Source organism: Nomia melanderi, chromosome 2 (genome assembly GCF_051020985.1).
Source record: "Nomia melanderi isolate GNS246 chromosome 2, iyNomMela1, whole genome shotgun sequence".
In the NCBI taxonomy this organism is placed as follows: Eukaryota; Metazoa; Arthropoda; class Insecta; order Hymenoptera; family Halictidae; genus Nomia; species Nomia melanderi.
The window spans coordinates 19,787,651-19,808,723 of NC_135000.1; the positions used below are offsets into that span (position 1 = coordinate 19,787,651).

The window sequence follows — 21,073 nt, forward strand, 5'->3', positions numbered from 1 at the left end:
AAGACGCTCCAGTCAATTATTATTTGACGTTCTTGTTTCGTTGTCTATTAGTCGAATAAAAATTAATCCTGGATAAACACGCCGTGTCTTTTGTCATCCGTTCGACATCCTAGAATCTAACGCACTCCAGCTTCTTTGTGGAAATTGACATCTTGAGAATAAAGTTGTACGTATATTTTGTTTGTTTTGTTTCTATCTCTAAATATGTTTAGAACACAAGAACGTATGTCTGAAAGAATACATGTAGTTCAGAATCTATGAGAACTTGTTGTGCTTAAGTTCGAGTAAGATATTTTGAATTAAATTTGAGGATTTGACGTGTTCTGGCATCACTTTCTATGCATGTATGTCCTAAGTATACTTCCAGGGTTAATCATTAAAAATTAAAAAAACTTTTATTCATTTCTTAGGCTTCATCTCTCCAAGTAAAAAGTAAATACTTTTTAATCAAATCTAAGTGACGAATTAATAATATAAAATGATATTTTACTGTACTCTTATACAATTATTTTCTTTTTTAATAACCAAGGATTGTTATTCTTCGTTTCATAATAACTATATATTTTTCGACAATAGTAGCAGGAAATTTGAATGCAATATGAAAATAATTTGTGTGTAGTTTTTATTAAAAAAAAAATATTCACGGTTTATTCATATTTTTTTTACAAACACTGTAGAATATCGTAAAATATATACGACTTTGAATAACACCGGCAGACATGGTAAAATTACTTTTCAAAATAACAACTATTGAGTATACATTACAAAACTGTTGGTAATCTGTATACGTGTATAAGTAATTCCATCGTTGTATATGTTCAAAAATATATATATGTGCAATTTTCTTAAAGTTTACTTCGAAAAGTACATTATACGATTAAATACGCTTCAACATTGAATACTTTGGTAAAACATCCACTTTGTGCTTACATTTGTGTTCAATTGCTCGCTTGCATTATTTTATTGACTAGACATACAATTATGCGAATATTACGAAAGTGCGTATCGAAACCTGCGATGCAGTGTTTTTTCTTCGATGCGTTTGTGTGATTAGCGATAATCAAATTCGTCAGTTCGTTTTCATCCTTACATACATTTTTTTACGATTAAACTGCGGATTTCATGCGTCTGTAATCAATATTGCTAGATAAAATATGCTGAATTAGAATTTTCAATTAAATTTAACACGCAATATTTTCTATCTTATATAATAATATTATTCAAATTTTAATTTGAGCAAAATCAATTTAAATACAACCTAAATAAATTTCTATGTGACTTTTTTTGCAAATGAATTTATTATTTGGAATTTTCATAAACATCCGCAGTCCATCGATCACATTGATCTAATTTTATCCAAACAAGTGGCACTCATCCTCACTTGCAAATTACAAATGAGTAGAGTTCTTCTCATTATGTCAGTCATAAATTCCAAAAAATTTCGAACTATTCAAATTAATAATTAATGCACTGTCTAATGAAAAGTATTCGTAAGATGTAAATACAAGTATCTTTTGGAATGATGCCAATTGATTTACTTCGTCTAAATAACCATAAAGCAATGAAATCTTCATTTTGTAAAATATTACCAGGTATTCTAATTAAAATTTCGTAATAAAAGATGATGTATCTTTGGAGCGCTGTATTGATGGAAGAAATTATTATTGATATAAGAACAATATTAACATATTGCCCACCGAACGAGTATACATGCAGGTTTACGCCAAATTGGAGTATTTTCTCGGAATGAGAAATATAATGATTAATATACTTGAAGACATTTTGGAATATTAATCACTATACATCAGTAGTTTAAAAAAATATATGTACATACATGTATAAATACATATCCCAATATTTTTTCTTTAAAGAAAATGTCGAGTACTATTACCTTTCATGTAATGAAGAATTATAAGATCATTAAACGATCTTCATTATTATTTAAATCGTGAATTCTGGCAAAATAAATTAGTTGACATATTGTTCTGGAATAGTAATTCAATTGTAAAGTTAAAATTTTAATGATAACATAGATAAATAAATAAAGTAAAACTAATTAATAGCACAAGTGATTTTATGTTCAATTTTATGAAACCTGTATCAGTATCCAGAAAAATACAAAAATTTCTGAATCGAATAAAAATTACTACGACTTAATAGTCATTGAGTATACATAATGCATTCAGGTCAATCGTAGAACATCTTGTGCTCAGAAGAAATCGGTAGTTATTTACAATGCTCAGTGTTACTCTTTCGAAAATAATAGTAACACTCATCAGAGACGAAAAAATCGGGTATTAGTACTCAGCTTCACATTCATTTAAATCAATAAGTCATTTAACTGATTATTACTCGTGCGGTCGGCAAACTGTCGCATATAAACCATATAAACAAACAAATATGGCAACGCAGAAATTCTAAACAATACGAAAACCTGATGTAAATTGTACACGATGTATCAGCGAGGTATTGTTTTCAACACACTCAGTTGTTCCTCTACAACATTGGATCTCAAAATTCCTTCGCAGGTGGAAAAATTTCAACTCGAAGTCTTTCTGGATGTACGCCTTTTCGTTCCACAATCCGAACTTTCGAAATGTTTGTCGTCATGTTTCAATACGACCAATCAAATTCATCAGCATATCAATTCTCCATGATATCATCCTCCAATATTCCGCGAAGATCCCCCGATAGCTTCGAAGAGTGACTCAGACGTAGCTAACATCGTAGTTCTTGAGTCGCTTCTGGAAGATCATTCGCTGTAGCCTGTCTCAGACAGCAATGGCCACTAAAGGTGGGTGCTCTTCACTGACAGGCGTGGAGGGTGCCTCGGTGATCGGAGTCGATGGATCACCACTGCTACCATGGTGATCTGTAGTTCCTGACGAAGTGAATGGGTGCATTAACATTTTTAATGAGAATTTTCTTCTTTAATACAGCAAGATAATAATAATTTTCTAAATAGAGTATACAATCTTATTAATTTCCTAAAATGGAATTATTTGTAGCAATAGCTCTTACAATCAGCATTGAAATCTAAATAAGAAATAAAATTATATATTTGTACAAAATATCTTAAATATTTTTAATTTACTTCAATATTTTTAATATTCTTAATACATTGTTTTCTTGCCTCGTAGATTCTGAACAGAAATTATTCATTTTTATTCCTTTGGGATTGCTATTAAAAAATTACTTTTAATTCAGTAAAAAAGTTATTTACTAAAGAGAGATTAAAAGAAAATAATTCTGGGCGCAAATAACTAAATAGTTCAGCTTCAAAGTTTTGTTTACCTAAGATTGAAGTTCACTAATTCCTTTTGTCAATATAATTAGGTGAACGTAGTCATTGTTAAATAATTCATCCCTGAAGATGAACGTGTTGCGTTGAATATAAATTCAATTACCTGTGAATGAACTCGACCGGCTTCTGCCTGGCCAACAGATCTTGCAAAGGGGTTTCAGAAGACGGAATCTTGGTCTCGGCATCCTCAGTAGCACGTAGATATATGGATCCAGGGTGAAGTGAATACAAAGAAGGATGTCAGCGGCCACGTGGAACATACGAATTGCTTTTCGCGCGAATATTGCCTTCTGCGGCAGCTGTAGCGCGAACTGTGCCAATGGAATGGAGATCTGTCGACAATAAGTCAAGAGACGTTGAGCAGGATAAATAGAAATCGCAATCGAATGAAATATTCATTAATACCCCTAACATTTTAAACCTTTACAGTCTCTAGCACACCTCTAGCTACAAGTTCTGTAAAGTGGACCTTTACAAAATTGTTAAAAAGGTTCCTAAAGAAATATTTCCTAATAGGTATATACGTATATATTTCATTATAGTTTTCATGTACCTTTAGCATATCCAAAATACTCAAATACAAAGACATCGATAAAACATCTTCTTTCTATTATATTAATGTTTGCAAAAATGTAACGTACCCAAATAGTTAGTTAATCTCATAACAATAAAAAGAAACAGAAACTTCGTTGAATTTCGGTGAAATTCTTGTTTCTCATTTGATAGAAATGTATCCAATAAAAGTAAGGCACGATCAACTGAGTTAGAGGTGTTGGAAAACTTGGAAATGCTCTTTGCTTCACGTGTCTAGTTTAGGGTCAACGACAGTAATACGTAGACTTGGCTGGAACGCGGTGGTGGAAAATTTTTCTGCCGTTTCTCTAAATCGTTCCGCATCCGGTACCGTTCCACGCTTACCAGCATCGATAGTTGGCGGATGTCGCGATCGATCGTACGTGAAGATATTCTAAACTAAATCGTTGTTTTCAACCTTCACCCTGGCCGACGGAAGTGCGTCACATTTTGCAACTTCACGCGGACGAATCGTTACCATTAATTCTGTTTTACACGCGCCTATGAGACTAAACACTTTCACGTTTCAAACAGCCGAGTATTAAGTAAGAGATATTTCTGTTTAATTTTGTAAGCATGGTTCGACTGTCTGATTCGAGCATTGGTTCCCGGTGCAGTGAAAACTTCCGGCGCGCTTGAGACGAGAAATCGGTCGAATAAGAAGATGGAAATGCAGGAAGCTCGTGCGTATGTGATCGAAGTGGCACAGGGTGCATTGTTCGATGCAATTGTATTCTTCGCGACAGGATGAACAACGTTTATGCTGCGTTGAAAATTCGAAGAATGCGGCTATGAGAATGATGAACATTCTTAATTCAATAATTAACACAATTTCTCTTCCTCCATGAGTTCGTATCTACACATTTGTTACAGTTTCACGATATGGAAAAAAGTAATAAATTCTTCTTACCGTGTTACCGTTGTTCTGCAGTAATATTGCTGCCATTACACTGAATCTACTATATTTAAGCTACTACAATACACTTGCGACAATTTATTCTGTGACTTAATGTTGACTCCATCTTTTTATAAATGTCAGATTTTTACAAAGAAATATTAAAGAGTTTTAGTAATTATAACAGATTACTTATCACCACTTTCTATTCATAGGTTCTTTAAGTATAGAGCGTTGTTTATTGTTTCTGTCTTATTAAATTTTTTCTATACAAATGTAAAGTTGCAGGAATTTTCAGAATCTATATATTACTAGCTGAAAGTATACTTAAGTAGATATTTATGATTTATGGACACGATATGGCGAGTAATCATAAAGCGTCAATTCGCGAGTCTTGTCACGGTCAATACGACTGCTAATTTTATCAACGTTTCGACGAGGAGAGTAAATATTATCGAGTGGTGGTTCGCAAGCACTTCACGTATCCATCATTCCTTCCCATAAAAGACAGAAACCGGAAGTTTCTTTTTCCTCGAGAGATCGCTTATTTGTGGTTCATTGTCAAAATCTACCATCAATGACGACAATCAAGATTCTAATAAAATAACGTGACAGAAAGTGTATAAATCAAACATTGTCTAACTAACAAAATACAATTCTGGAAGGAAGACTTATTAAGGTAAAGCTTATTTTTCAAAGTATGAATTATTTGTAATAAAAACAGATACTTCCGTGACAGTCGGAAGCAATCAAGATAAGAGGTTCCGCAAAAGGAAGAGGAAAGAAGTGAGGGTTAATATTTCGAGGATAACTATATCCCTGACAGAGATATATAGCACAGCAGGGTAATAAATGTAACAGTAAAAAATTAGAAATGTTGACCCTTTAAAACAAGATAGGAATATGCAGTTGTAATGAATTGTTAATAATCATATCGTTAATAATTCCTTAGAGGAGTATGTGTACAGAAGAAAATGTAAAAAAATTCACTAACAAAAGCTATGAAGTACAAAGAAAAAAACATACTAAAACCATTTCATTTAGTGACAACTATTTTAGTTAACGTTTTGTATCAATAAAATCGGAAAACTGACAATAAAGTATTCTGTTAAAATTAACGAATGAAAAGTGAATTACGTACCATTTGCGGCATCCAACAAATAACAAATGATATCGATAGCACTGCCATCAACCTCGCAAATGCTCTTTCCTCGGCGGTTGTGACGACTTCTGACGGTGGACCAGTCACCGTCAATAGTGGTTTCGCTCTCGAAGAGGATCTTGTTACGCGTCGTAAAGCACCAGCCTTTCGACTCAACCTGCTAAGTGCTCTGGAAACGGCCAAATTGCACCAGACTATGGATAAACAGAGACCAGTACCTGTAATTAAGAATAGACATTCAGTTTTCGCTTTATCGTTTCACGAGAAGCTTGAATCATTGAAAAATTAACTGAGAATATCTGGATCACTTTTAGCCCATATTAGAATTTTCAGTATTTTCATTCTTAATCCACCTTTTTCATACTAAATATTATTTACCATTGCTTGCAACACAAAAACAAAGAAAATCTATTAAATAAATAAATATTTCATAAATACCTACAACCACTTGTTCAACATTAAAAAGAATCTAATTACAATTCAAATTCAAGAAGCTTCCAAGATTGATTAAACATGTGTTGCGAAAAAATATTAAAATTTTCGTATAAAAATAAACTAACAATTTGTCACAGTATCCAACAAACTTAAGTGCATGATAATAATATGTCAAACAGTAACTAATTACTTAAGTACATGTAAAACGTATATAAATCGTTGTAAATACAAAATGACATGAAACAACATTAGCGGCTGCCAAAGTGTTAATCTTCTTCACAGACAAAAAACAATTACAAAAGGAACAGAAAATATTTCTTTAGACTTTTGTATTTATACCCGAGCCACCGGCGCTGCTTGAACATCTGTCACATCGAAAAAGTCGAAACCGAAATGCGTCGACGGATTTATCGATTACAATGGTAACCGTGTACTCACCGAAAACGAACCAAACGTAGGCGTACGCGATGTCCGCCGGCTCGATGGCTTCCCTATATCGTACGCACCGCTCGCCCTTGTAGTACAAACCAAAGCCCAACACCGGCAGGCTAGTCAAGGCTAGGGCAATCAACCAAAGCGCTAGCATACAACGTACAATTACCGGATACGTCACCTGCTGGAAAATACACAGGTGTCACAGATTAAACGGTATCAGTTTCCATAAACATTATGATTTTTCGTTAAACCTAGAAATGGGATGAAAGGAAATACGAAACGGAAGAAATGAACTTGAGGGGGAAGTCACTGGAAGAAGAAAGGAAAATGTTGGTTGATCGTATTACTAGATCCCGACCTTTGTTTTCCATTCTCTTTTTACTCAGCATTAGGGAACTCAAGCCTCACTCAACGGGGCCTGCCACAATTTTCGTTGTTATTTGGAAAAAATTTTTTAATGTACTTTACGTTATTTTGATACGTTTCAATTTAAATGTAACTTACCGCTTTCATATATTTGGTTTGAATTATAGTATTGCTGTATACAAAGATGTATGAATGGAACTGTTATACGAACAGAATATGAGAATTAATTAAAGTTTCAAGGATACAAAATAATTAATGAAGAAGTAGTGACTTGGCAACACAATGAGTTCGTATATTCACGTTCCCATCTTCCATATATGGATCGGTATGAAGTATACTATTCGAGTATAATCAACTTGAACGCCATTTTAACTCTAGTGGAATGATAATTGTGCTATCCTTAAGAAGGGGATGTTCATTATTGTTTTTAAAAAAGTCATTGCTTTTGCAAACTCAAGCATGGGCATTCGGATAGTATACCTGTTGATTGTCTCAGTGACAAAAACAATGGAGTCAAGGAACTTCAAATTTGCCCAAGGTCTGACGGAAAAAATAAATTAGTTTTTACGGGTAATAAATGGAACAAGTTTGCCAAGTAAAAGGCTTCTTGGATACCCTCATACTAAAGTATATGAATTTATCATAAGGGTCGCGTAGGTTTACCTCTAAGGTCACTAAACTTAGCAATTCCACAGCCGACCTTGTCTCTTGTTTTAAATTTTTTAAGAATGAAATAGACAGAGTAATATGCAATTAAGTTTTCCGTGACGACAATGTATCAATATGTCTTGTTAATGATAAGCTATTGTAATTTAAATTTTTAGCATTTCAACGATATGACTTATTTTTTATAACAATGAATTTTACAGATGTAATATCTCGAACGTAAATTGCTATTAATTTTCCCAATCTCTGTAAATAAATATTTACAAAAATTAAGAAAAGTGTTAATTCATACGATTGGACTAAATAACTGTATGTTGCTTTAAATTGTTGTTAAAATATATGTTAGGAGATTCAATCAAACGATTTATCACAGACTATAAAACCATGAAAAGAATTCAAAGAGGGAGAACCACGTCATTTTTCAGATGGATAGACAAGAAGAATATATGAATAATACAGTATCTTGGAATTACGTTCCTCTAGAAATGAAAGGATGAATGAAATCTTTATTTACGATTTTCTGTCAAACGTGGCCAAGTGCTTTCAAGGAAAAATTATAGAAGACCCTTTTAGAGAGGACGGCCAAAGGATTCCTGAATGACAGCAGAACAGAGGAAGGGGAAACAGTAGCAATTACATGAAGATTGGGCAGTCCTTTTGGTACTCTGACTTTTAATCCCTTCGCAGTACTAAAAGACATTGTCAGTTTAAGTGAAATGTTTCTTCTATTATCACTTCCGAAATACAAAATTTTTAATTTAGTGCAAACTCAACGTTAACCATTTGTTAATAAATTGATAACGTTAAAATTTTATTTCAATTCGCTGTTTATTTTCACTCTCTTAATTTAGGATTGCAATGTGTTTAAAAATTACCTACATCCTTGTTCCCATTTATTTGGCATTTTCAAATAAAAATAAACAAACTCCTGAAAATTTCGTTCAAAAAAGATTCAAGTATTTTAGCGAAGTTATATTAGGAAAATAACTCGACCGAAATTTGAAAAACATCATGAATCTGCGTTGTCAGTCTCCATTGACGCGATGTGCCTTATATATTTACAAGTGAGCGTCATTGGACGCTTTGAGAAACATATAGAGGCGTAGTAGTTGGGCAGCAACTCCGTTCGTCTCATCAAAGAAAACATTGTTTCAAGAAAGATGAAATCATATTACAGACATTTAATTGAAAAAATATTGGAGTCAGGTGCCACTGATTAACTTGCTTATATAATACATATAAAATGGAAACTTAACTTGTGTTTAAACATTACTTTTACGATTACTTAGAAAGTTTGTAAGACACTAAACCTATTCTATTTCCAAACAGTTACTACTAAAAGATTTACCTTATAAACGTTATTCAAACAAATAAAAATTGAAAAAGTAAATCTTCTAAGTAATATTATCAAAGCTATTTAGTATCATACAAAATTAACTGTAGAATAATACGACTACTAACTTCATTTTATTAATTTTACTGTGACTAGTATTAAATTTCTTTTTGTACTGTGCACCGTTGAAATAGAAGTGTGATATACTAATAATAGATTTATAGAGTATATCGTTACAATATTTCGACTCATGGTGATGTTAGAACTATAAGATAAGAGCTTGCCCTGAATACCAGTTTAAAAGGAAAGCATTAACGTAACACTGTTTACACGTGTTTTATAGCGTACGAAACATAATTTGTGTAACTATATTTTTCCACTTTTTCACTTGAGACGGCGATAGTCAGATAGCGCGTATCAATTTAATTAAAAATCTTGCAATCTATAATCGTGAATACTATCGAAAAAGAAATTGAACGTCATAAGTAACATTTTATTAGTTAAGAAACAATAAACTATAATAATCCTACAATTTATTTCGCAAATGAAACAAATACGTTTTTCCATGATAACTTTCTTTATATTTTTTTTTGTGTGTTAACAACCTCATCCGGCGTTATAAAACTGTGGAAGTATAATGTCGCGACGATCCTATGGCAAAAATGAGTAATAAAAATGATAAAACTACGATCAATTATAATTATCAAGGAAAATATAAAACAAGGTTATAAAGATGACGTTGACCACACTTGCGTCACTAGAATTGGACCACCGAATCGACTTAACAATATCAATCACATTTAATTAAGAACAAACGCGTTGTCCTGCGTTCGGCATCTTTATCAATTCGAAAGCACAATAATATTATAGACTAATAAATTTCGATAAGTTTTCAATTATTACAAATAATTAACCAAAACAAAACTTGTTAAAAAACCTAGCTCATGGTATGAAATTAAATATTTCGAAAATTACTCTTTTCAATAAAAGAAGGTTTAAGAATTAGTTTAAAAAAGGAAGAACATTTGAGTACCAGTTTTAAATGTAAAAGAACTTCAAGCGTAATATCGTATAAAAACGTTTTGCAGAACGAAACATTGAAACTATTTGAAAATTGCAAGATTGGTGTAATAACGTGCGCAACAAACTTGAAATTCTTATCTAATTATATAATCTTGTTTTTTAGATTTATGATCATCTACAAAATATGTGTTTTCTATTCTATTTACTCAGAATCCTACACTCAATCATTGGCGAGATTAATCTCAAGTAAAATATTAGTTTTAGTTATTTATGAAACTGCATTCTCACGTCGTGAATCAGTCGTCGCCAATTTGAGTACACTTTTTTCACGGTCTCGTCACGAACAAAGCAGAAAGCCAACCAGCACTTCTGTTGATAAACAGCACGCACTAGTGGCGAGATCAAGTTCGAGTTATTTACTCGTTAATATCCATCAATAAAATACTATTCCTTTCATTGGGTTCGATTAATAGTCAGGCGAGTGGTCTATTAAATATATCAACGACGAATATTCAACTATTTTTTAACTATATTTGAAAAATATGAGGAACCAATGCAAAGGTATTGAAGGATCTGTAGTAAGATATGAATTTCAATAATTTTGTCAATCATATTCACCTTTCAGGTGCAATTTGATGAATTCCTTCATGGTGGCTTCCAAAATGTTGTGTATTAATGAAAAGACAGTTCATAGACGAAGACGATAACACAGAGAAATAAAACTGATCAATGAAAGAGAAAGGTTCGAGTATGCTTTCATAAAAATTACAAAATCAAAGGTATTTGTCAATAACTTTGTCCGTGAATAGATGCACATGTGCAACTTGCATTTGTTTTCATCACTAGTATGCACTTTATATAAAATCATACAAAAATAATTTCATATGTTGCCGAATCGATGGCCTGGTTTACTTTGCTCACGTGTCACTGTTTTTTCACTAAACACGTTGTCATCGAAATTACGTGAAATTGAAATGCTTCGCTGCTCCTAGTTAGTTCAGGCTTGTGATTTTCATTTGACTGTATTTTATTGCTCATTCTACCCTCACGTCCACTAAAAAGGATGATTTGTATCGTATTGCAAATTTTATAGTATTCGCCATGGTCCCTAAGGTGATACTAATAAGAAGCTCAGATTTTTGAGGATCGTTCGCTTTCCAATTTATTCCGAATTAGTGGCCTGCTCGTGGCCTATTTTTCCAGATATTTTTTTTCAGGGCGGAAGCACAATATATGTGAATGATGAAACACACTCTAGTATGTAACAGATATTAAAACGTAAATTTATTAAATTAAATATGATTTATATTTATTCCTTATGTCTTAATGATCCATAATAATATTCATTTCAAAGAAAAAAGACAATAGAATTGTTTTAATAGAAAAATAATGATAATTCTGTTTAAAGAATCAATATAATAATTCAAAGAGAAATATTAATTTCAAACAGAATAGAAAAGAAGGTTATTTATGAGAAGTTGGTGGTTATTAAGAAGGGTATGTTATTTAACTTCTATACAATTAAAATACTAAAATCGTTTGTATTGTATTTGTATTTGTAACTTGAAATGTTGATGGAAGTACATTCATAAAAGTCATTATGAAGAGTTTGATAACCAGTGATAATCTCATGTTACGGGACAGTTTGTGCCAGTGAAACTGTAAGTCAACAGAGGACAGTGTTTCATCGAACGTCAAAGCGTCATGGTTCAGTGTGTAATGAGAAGATTGTACGTGCGAGGATACACGTACCATAAGAAAAAGTAAAAATCCTTCATGGTTTCACTCACATCTGCTCAACGAGCACATTAATTTCACTGACCTTCGCCAGATGTCTGTCAAAAGTCAGGGTACATGTTGGATATCTTGAAACTCTAGAGTAAGTGTTTAGTTTGCTACCCAAAAGACTATTCAATTGTACTAACAATTCTGACATGAAGTTTACCTTGTCCTCATTTTTTAAAAATAAAAAAGATTCAAAACAAAAATTACACGTGACATTTAATGTCACGTGGATTGTTCATTTAGCGAAAACTTGAAAATAAAGAAATATAACAGAACACGATATTTAATACGCTTCATTCATATTTTTATTTTATTTCAAAGCTGAACACTCCAAAAATGTAAAGAATCATTTTGTAAGAAATTAAGTTCCATAAATCTTTGATGTAACTATCAACATTCGTTTTCTTATTCTATGGATTGAGAACAATTGAATTGAGAAATCGAGAAGTCGAAAAATCGAGAATCCATTAAACTTTCAACGCTGTTTGGTAAAGAAGATTGAGCGTAGTTACTCAAAAGAGTGTAGGTGTAACTGGGAGTCATATTTGGGTCACAGTATGGCCCATGAGTTCTCTTTTGTAACGTGACGAGTTCAATTGTAATCAGTATCAGTGTCAGTTATAATCATATACCGCGATCCCATATCAAACAAGACGCAAGACAGGACTAGAAACTTGCCTGTTAATCGCATTCCAGTATTCGAAATAATTAAGCGCTTATGCTCGCGATCACGTAGCTTCTTTTTTTCTCAGAAATAGTTTAGGACGTCTGGGAGCTATCACTGGTTATCATTATCGCAAGAATGACGAGGTATACACGCGCGAGTTTCGGTGACCCATGACCTTCCTTAATCGTTATTCCCCGAATCTGTTAAAAAAGTGCCTATATCCGTTCCAAAATCTTACAAATGAAAATAAAACATTATCTGTCGTTTGTTCCTTGAATTTCGAAGTTTCTCAAATCCGTTAACTATTTTGATAATTGAGAGCATAAATTAAATCTTCAGTTTATCTCTTTATTTCTTGTAATACAAGACAAGGTACAACATGATTAATCTCGATGAGTGACTTAATTAAAGATTAATTCATATCACGATATTAGTAAACAAAATTAATATAATTGATCCTTTCATCCGAATTTAAAAAGCAATAGAAGAATTTGATTAGTTTTTTGCAGATCGCAATAACAATTATTAGATAATTCTCATATTGCCTTGATCGTGTTAGAACGTTTGGGTTTAGAAGGAAAGTCCAACGAAGTGCTAAATATAACCACAGGCATTATTCTGTCATTTTAAATGCAACGCGGTTCAAATTCATGATCCCATAACATTTGGTTGGAGCGTGTCATGAGGCCTGTATATCTAATCCTGAAAATCTTTGTAGATCAGAAAAATGTATATCTTGCAAATTAAAATTTGAATGCAATGTCCTACGTTCATAAAAATATCAACAAAAATAATTCGTTATAAATATCTTCAAATTAACTAGTTTCTGTATAACGAAACCAAGAATTAATCACCAATTTTAAGGTTTTATATTAGGTCTATGTATAAAATAATACAACCGAAGTGTGGATTAACAATTTTAATGTGCGTCGCGTAATTGCCAATTCGCAGTGCTGTTCTCTAATTATCTAAGTACCGTAATCAGACCGAAGGCGAAACGGAAGTGAACAGTTTCGGCAGTCAAATTCTATTACACCGTTCGCTGTTTCGGAGTCGGTTTAAATAATTATTTCCGTCGCGTCTTAAAAGGACGCAAATTGATACAAACGCATTACCGGTCGAATCACGGAGTTAATATTCGCGCGTTGTCCATCCGATAGTATAGGTACAACACCTGCGGAATCCGGAGAATGTCAATGCGATGTCTCCGCCATCACAGATTCTGTTAGCGGAACGATGGGTAGCGTAAACGATCGATAGTACGCTACGCAAGCTAATGATGTCATTATCCTTGAGAAAATTGATACATTGAACTGCTCTTGAATTTTTTTATTCCGATAAGAGAAAGTCGTTTAACTTAATGAAAGAATTATAGATACGTGTCTCCTCTTTCGACATTCTTAGTAAGTATATCTTTAGTTTCAGCTTGACGCCATTTCATCGAAGTTCTTTAATAAAGAAATATTCAAATAACGATGTACGTAAATCAATATTTCAAGTTCAGTATATGTTCTGTTATGTTAAGGAAAAAGATTGTTTTATTCTGCGAAATAATTATGGATGATTTATCTAATTAACCCTTAACCAGAGATCTAAGAAGAGGTAATTTCATATCTTTTGAAAGTTAATCTAAACTACTTCATGGTTTTAATTTTAGTCCACTGTCAACATTGTACAACAAAAAATAAAACGAATTCATTTTATGGTGAAAAGTCAAAATATGTATGAAATAATGCGTGGATATAAATTAAATTAAGCAAGAGATTTAATATTGATAAACTCCGTTCTCTTTATCTTTCGTGTTAATAAACCCTATTAATTCTATTATTTATTAGTCATAATAAAATAATTTGTTGCCACAAAAATTTTCATAAATAACGGTAATCTATTTATACCTCCTCCTGAAGTCAAATAAGAACCCCTTCATTCAGTACTTGACAAAGAAAACTATTGATTTAATATCCGATATGTAAGAGGTTGAATTAAATCATCAGAATTAATGAATATTAACTCAAATACTACTTCCTATTAATATTAATACAACTATTGTTGAGCCTCGATAAGAATTAGCATTAAAAATGATTTAATGTTGTTATCATTGATGCGTCTGTATGCAAACGATCTCTTCAGTTAACTGAAGAACTACACCAATGTCAATAAGTCGCTAAGTGGTCTTTGTCGCTTTCGTTAGTGTTGGCACCAATCGAAGTCGCTGTCAACGGTTAAAAAATGGGTCAGTTCCATGCGTAAAGAGCGACCTACGTAATACGACCCTTATCATATTCAGATAAATCCCATGTAAGATTGTTGGACCGGAGAAACATCCTCATGCTCTCCCATTTATCTGTATGAGCTTATTTGACCAATAAGAGACGTTATGTTTTCTGTTTTTTACGACGCAACTTACGATACAATTTTCAAAATTGTTAATTCATCAAAATAATTGACGTCATTTAAATACGATAAGAGACATATTAATCTTGAAACGATGGACTTTCTAAACTTTCTTACGTATTCGTTACACGAGATAAGAAATCAATATAAACAAACAAGTTCGCAAATATATAAAATAAAATAAAGTAAATCATTTGACTGAAAGACGAAAAACATTGATATTCCATGTTTCGAAAATTAGTTTACACAAATTTATATAATAAGGAACTTTCTTAATCAAATGTTGTTTCAATTTATTTTATATTATTTAAGGCTGTTAGACATGTAAACATTTTATATGGATATACCGCGGAAAAAGAGGTCAATAAGTTTTCCCTCAGGTCTGAAAACTAAACCTACCCTAAGAACCTACCAAGAAAAAAGTTATCGAGGATCTTGACTTACCTTTTGATACACGAAGGGTCTTGTCAAGGCCAGCCATCTTTCTGCAGCCATTACTATAGCTACGCAACCGCTAAATAGACCGAATAGTCTCCAAACGACACGAAGGGAGCAAAACCCCCTTGTGGATATCACGCTGCCCACGTATATTGTGATGTACATCTGTACCAGCATCCCCAATAGAGCAACCAGGTCGTTTGTTGCCAAACAGCGCAACATCAGCAAGTGCTTTCGATTTCTCCTCTGTAAAAAGACGTATCGCCCATTTATTACACGTTGACTGACACTTGAACTCTTTCATTTCGATAACAATTGTAATTGTAATAGGTTCGTATGGAAAGACAATAACAATTAGCCTTTTTCACTTTGTCGGTGTATAATAAAATGTGTAAAATATGAACGTTTTTGTAACTTTATGTGTAAAATCGAAAATAGTTGTAATGTGATATATGAAAGTATAATCTAGAAATTATATTTATATACAGTAATTGTATATTGACAACAATTCTTTGAATAACTGTAAAAAGAAATTGACATTTACATCATATATTTTTATAATCTTAATAAAACTTACATAGGTAACATAAGCAATAATTAAATCTAACATTTTCGTTAAATATGTTTAAAAGTATCTTCCAATTTTTCAAGATTTTGCTCCAAAAATTTACCTACACCTATCTGAACAACAATAATTACGGAACACTATAAGCATCATTTCTAAGAAATTGCCAACATTCAAACTTCTCCATAAATTAACTAATTAAAAACTAGCAGAAATTAACAACAGGACGTCCAAACCAATCCATAACTTAACTAATTAAGGAAGTATCAGTTACCAACTCGAAAGGAATCAATTACCTTATCACGATGGAAAAGAATGACTAAAGCAGACACGTTGCCGATCACACCGGTTATGTACACAAGGGTGAGCACCATTTGAGACGCGAACGTCACGTGCCTTTTTGACGGGTTCAAAACAATGTTCGGTACCATCGTGGTCGCGTTCAATCCTACCAGTGACAAGGTCTCGTTCCAATCCTCTGTCGAGGTGAGCGACATTTTTTACAGGTCTCGTAATAATGGTAGAAGCCAAAGATGATCGATCGATATCGCCCGTGCACGAAAATGTAATTTCACCCGGTTGTCTTCGTACAGATTCACAGACGCCCAAGCAAGCTTAATCGGCGATGCAATGATTCAGAGACCCCAATATTTATAAAGTCCGTTCACCTTCGCCTCGATATCGTTGATCTTAAGCAATTCTAAATTATCTCCGAATCCCCGCTATCTATTGTCTCTGCTACGTAAACACCGTTGAAAAGAGCTGGCTACCGATTTTCCTGTTGGAGATCATTATTATTTCCCCGTACAGTTTCCCGAAGCAACGCTCGAAGATTTAGAGCGTGTATCGTCGCCAGTTATCATGTACCTTTGGTACTTTATTATCGCTTTCCTCGGCTTCAGCGCTGTTGCTGTTGGCAGACCTCGCCAGTTGCGTCGACTTTCCCAAGAAACGTGACAACGCTGGGAGTGGACCCTTTTGTAAGACTACCTGCAGTCCTGAGGCCCTTATTCGAGGCAGCTTGCATGTACGCCGGGACGCAGCCAGCGCAACGAATCCACTTGTCTTTATCGATCGAAATACAAAACCGAAAGAACGGCCTGCAAGACCGGTAACGGGAAACCTGTCTTCTTCTTGCCGAATTTTTCCAGTTGAGTAACAAAGTTGAAGGTATTGGCTAGTTTATCCTATTAAACGCGTCAATTGCACTTTGTAGGTTTTCTGATGGTATCTTCTCTAAGATTCTTGTTATTTATGCTTTCTTTTCTTTTCTGATTCAGGAGAAAATTTTTGTTCGATGGTGCTTGATGTTAGTTTGTGGATCCAGTATCTAGGTGGACGAAATGAATCGACTGTCAACGAAATACTTTCTTTTCTTCGGACCTCGATCACTGTCCCCCGATCGGAATCGCCGTTCCTGTCGATCACTCGACCCGTTCTTCTCGTCGGGAAATATCGCCGGAGAATTAACGATGCGAACCTGCGAAACGTCCGATCGAGCTTGAGGATGCGAAAGGAAGTAGAAATACAATTCCACTGACTCCTTCGACCACGAGAGTCGTCGGCTCACTGATCCAAACCACGCGGTCGCCTCCGGTTTTGTTTACAATCGACGGGACCCCCGTCAATGCGCTTGCGCCCGATTTTGAAGTTGACGCCACCTTGGCGCCATATTTCCGTGACACCCCCGCGGAAGAATTTTTTCGTAGCTTGCTGACGAAAGTTTGGAGACTTAATTTAATGCTCAACGCAACAGATAGTGAAAGAGTAATTAGTCCTTAACTTTTTGGAAAATATACAAGAGTAAATTTGTTAAGATATTTTCTCGATTTAATAATTGTACTTAATTTTTATATTAATATTGAAAGCTACAGCCTATTCTTTGATTTATTCAATAAAATGCTGTTTCCTTCTATTGTTATCATATTGGACTTATAAATTGTACTTATGAAACATAAATAATTCACTGCATGGAGAGAATAAGGTAAAAATTTGTTTCTCGATTATATTTTAATATTTCGATTGAAGATGTTGTTATTATTAATATTAAATAAAAATATTATATTAGTATGACACGTTGGTTTATTTATTATTAACGTCACAAAAAATTTACATACTATTTAAGCACAAAGTTGATAATTAATTAACATAAATTTCAAAGTTGACTAATAAGGTCAGAATATAAAAAATAATTGTTAACCGCGGGAGCGAAAGCTTGACGTTAAACACGCCAGTATTTCGTCGGTATGCCGATAGTGATAAATAATGCATCATACAGATACTTTTCGTATACAACGCGGTACATTCGCCATTCACATTGATAAATAATTTCAGGCACGGCACGATAAAGGTTCGCTGCGTGTGCTGAGTAAACACGATCCTCCTCAAGGATGCAGGATACACTGGGCAGAGATGTTGCCTACAAATGGCGGCGATCTTCCACAGATTGGCCAAGCCTTGGAATCAGTCCAGCGAAAGTGGTGACAAGTACGACCGATAACTATCAATGTTTACTTTCGAAATGTTTATCTGCTTAATTATTTTTTCTTTCATAGTATCACTTTATTTTTTATATTTTAATCAATGTACCACTTCCAATTGCATTACCTTAAAAAAATAAGCACAATTAATGTCAACTAATGCTGAACTTGACACGATAATATGTCAATAAACTTGTTAAAGCATAAACTGAATTGATTCTGTTACAGAACAGCAAATGTTTATACCAATTTATGTAGATTCAATTCTGTACAAATTAGAATTAAAGAAAATTTTATGTTTTCTTTCGTCCCAATCATTTTAAATTTGTATGATTTTTACACACTGTTATAGGTACATGTTATTGCACTTTAAAACAAACAGATAGCGTTAAGGACGAAGAAAAAATTTTAATAGAAAGCAGGTCATATGCACTTTCAGTCGTTGCATGGAGGTCACCACGTGTTTCATTGAATTGTCTCGAGGTGAATGAACTATTATGTGCCTGCGAGACGACCAATAATTGATGTCTTTTTTATCCAATTTACTAAGCGGGTGCCGCACACTATACTGAGACAAGTATTACTATATACCACGTGTACCAAATATATCTATCTTAACATATAACTCATTCGAAATCCATGAACGTGATTATCTCTCAATGTCACGAGAAACATTTAAAATTAAACAAATTTTCCTTTTACACCGTCAAAGAAGAATTATAATTAATTTCTGGGAAAAGTATTCTGCGATCAATTTTTCACATCTTAATGAGGGATGCTCTGGGCTCCCAGTATCAAGACGGTATTAATGAAACGATGAACAGAGGAGGTAGTGTTATAATCATTAACGAGGAGTTTCTTTCTCGCCGTATCAACGGAGACCGCCAGCAGTCATGAATTGCAATCGCGGCCTCTTGGAAACTGGCTCGAGTGTTATGCAAAGCAATTACAGCAATTAAATTGAGCACGTTAAATCGTTAAGCTGAGGGAACTGTTTGAAATGGATTTAAAGTCAGATTCGAAATGATAGAAATTACCTTTAACAAACGATTGAACGGTCTTTTGAACTCGAAAATTGTAAAAATATTAATAAATTTAATAAATATACCAATGATATGTTAAAGGAACTTTTATGTTTAAATGTTCAAGCCACTGTTTCAAAAAGTATAATGGTCTACATTCTAGAATAATCAATTAACCATTATTTTAGACTCCAGTATAATCAATCTTGAAAATATTACTGAATGTATCTAGTTGGACCTAGGGTCTATAAAAAACATAAAATAAAGTCAACTGATAAATTTTATAATAATGTAATATATATCTTTTAAAGAGAACAGTCATTTACATCCGTTGACTCACTATCCACGATTTTAAATATCTCTGATTTCAGAAATCCGTGGCTAACCACATTGATACGATGCACGTTTCATTTCACTGATATGAGTATGATTCGTATTTAACAAAGAGTTGTTCAATAAATGAGCTCTCGGCTTTGAAACTAATAATTTTTTATTTATTAATAATTAAATTAATGCTTTTGTTTCCAAGTGTATCTATTTCCTAATATTTTATTTACCCTTTTTACAATCATTATATAATAGTAAATATGTGCGTTATTTATACGATTAATATGACGGACTGATCCTTAAAATTGTTTCGAACGACATCTAGTTTCATTTGTCCCAAGAATATAATTTGGCGCCTGCTAATACAAATAACAGCTCGAAAAATCACGCGTGCGCGCAAGCCAAAGACAATATGAAATTCCAATGTGTTGAATCAAATTCGAACAAGTAAAATATTATTATGCGTTTGATATAGTGACGCAAATATGCCCAAAAAGGAAGCCAGAAACAATTTGTAGAGCAATTTGTAATTTACGGTTGAAGCATATCAATATTTTTTTAGTGGTTCACCAGAACTCGTCAGTTCAATTGATAGAATTATTGCGCTTGTAGAAACCCTGCTGCGCCACGATGAACATTTCCCATAATTTGGACTATTGTACCGGCAACGGAATTAATGGGGACCCCAAATTGCATCCCTCGAATCGTTAGCTGCTATTTTTAAAGTGCATCGATCGTCCGAGATCATCTTTTGCGAATGCGAAACACGCAGACATACGAATGCGGCACTTATAACGATGGTTTGTCTATAAATGGCAACCTATAAACATACAATGGGTAATACGGAAATTAATGTGGAAATTCATTTAAATCAAGCGAGCCCGATGGCCGCCATTTTCGCATAACGATTATAGTATCTGCGACGCGTGCTATGAATTCGATATAGCTATATCAGAGCTTTGTATTAGATGTTTAATTATTGATAAACACATACCGGACAATGTTATTAATATTAATATTTATTAAAGTCCCTGAGGTTTGACTTAATTTTGTTATTAGTGTTAAATTCAATAATAAATAACCTTCGTTTCTCATTATAGTCTATGATAATTCATATGCATCATTACTATTAAGATTAATTGCTGTAATATTTCGTGGTAATTTCACTGACATTAGAAAATTCTAAATTTTAAATTGTATCAT

General features: G+C 33.3%; 1 protein-coding gene across 3 annotated transcripts; it reads right to left on the reverse strand.

Moving 5' to 3' along the window:
• Positions 1 to 611: 611 nt before the first annotated feature.
• On the reverse strand, positions 612 to 16,950 carry LOC116429148 (prostaglandin E2 receptor EP3 subtype). 3 transcript variants are annotated; one of them, XM_031981723.2, is made up of 6 exons: positions 16,338 to 16,950; positions 15,483 to 15,722; positions 6,808 to 6,982; positions 5,914 to 6,152; positions 3,408 to 3,636; positions 612 to 2,881 (listed from the first exon to the last, which is right to left on the reverse strand). In XM_031981723.2, the coding sequence occupies exons 1-6, from the start codon at positions 16,536 to 16,538 to the stop codon at positions 2,772 to 2,774; spliced, it is 1,194 nt and encodes a 397-aa protein (XP_031837583.1). In that variant the 5' UTR covers positions 16,539 to 16,950; the 3' UTR covers positions 612 to 2,771. The 3 variants fall into 3 exon arrangements, with proteins under 3 accessions (XP_031837583.1, XP_031837584.1, XP_031837582.1); XM_031981724.2 differs by having other exon boundaries at positions 612 to 2,872; positions 6,808 to 6,985; XM_031981722.2 differs by having other exon boundaries at positions 6,808 to 6,985.
• Positions 16,951 to 21,073: the final 4,123 nt, after the last annotated feature.

Excerpts from the sequence above, each read along its gene's own strand:
- LOC116429148 (XM_031981722.2), bottom strand. The coding sequence starts at position 16,538 with ATGTCGCTCACCTCGACAGAGGATTGGAACGAGACCTTGTCACTGGTA. Across the intron at positions 15,723-16,337 it reads TTCTTTTCCATCGTGATAAG|AGGAGAAATCGAAAGCACTT; the intron begins GTAATTGATTCC and ends GTCTTTTTACAG. Across the intron at positions 3,637-5,913 it reads TTTGTTGGATGCCGCAAATG|ATCTCCATTCCATTGGCACA; the intron begins GTACGTAATTCA and ends TATTGTCGACAG.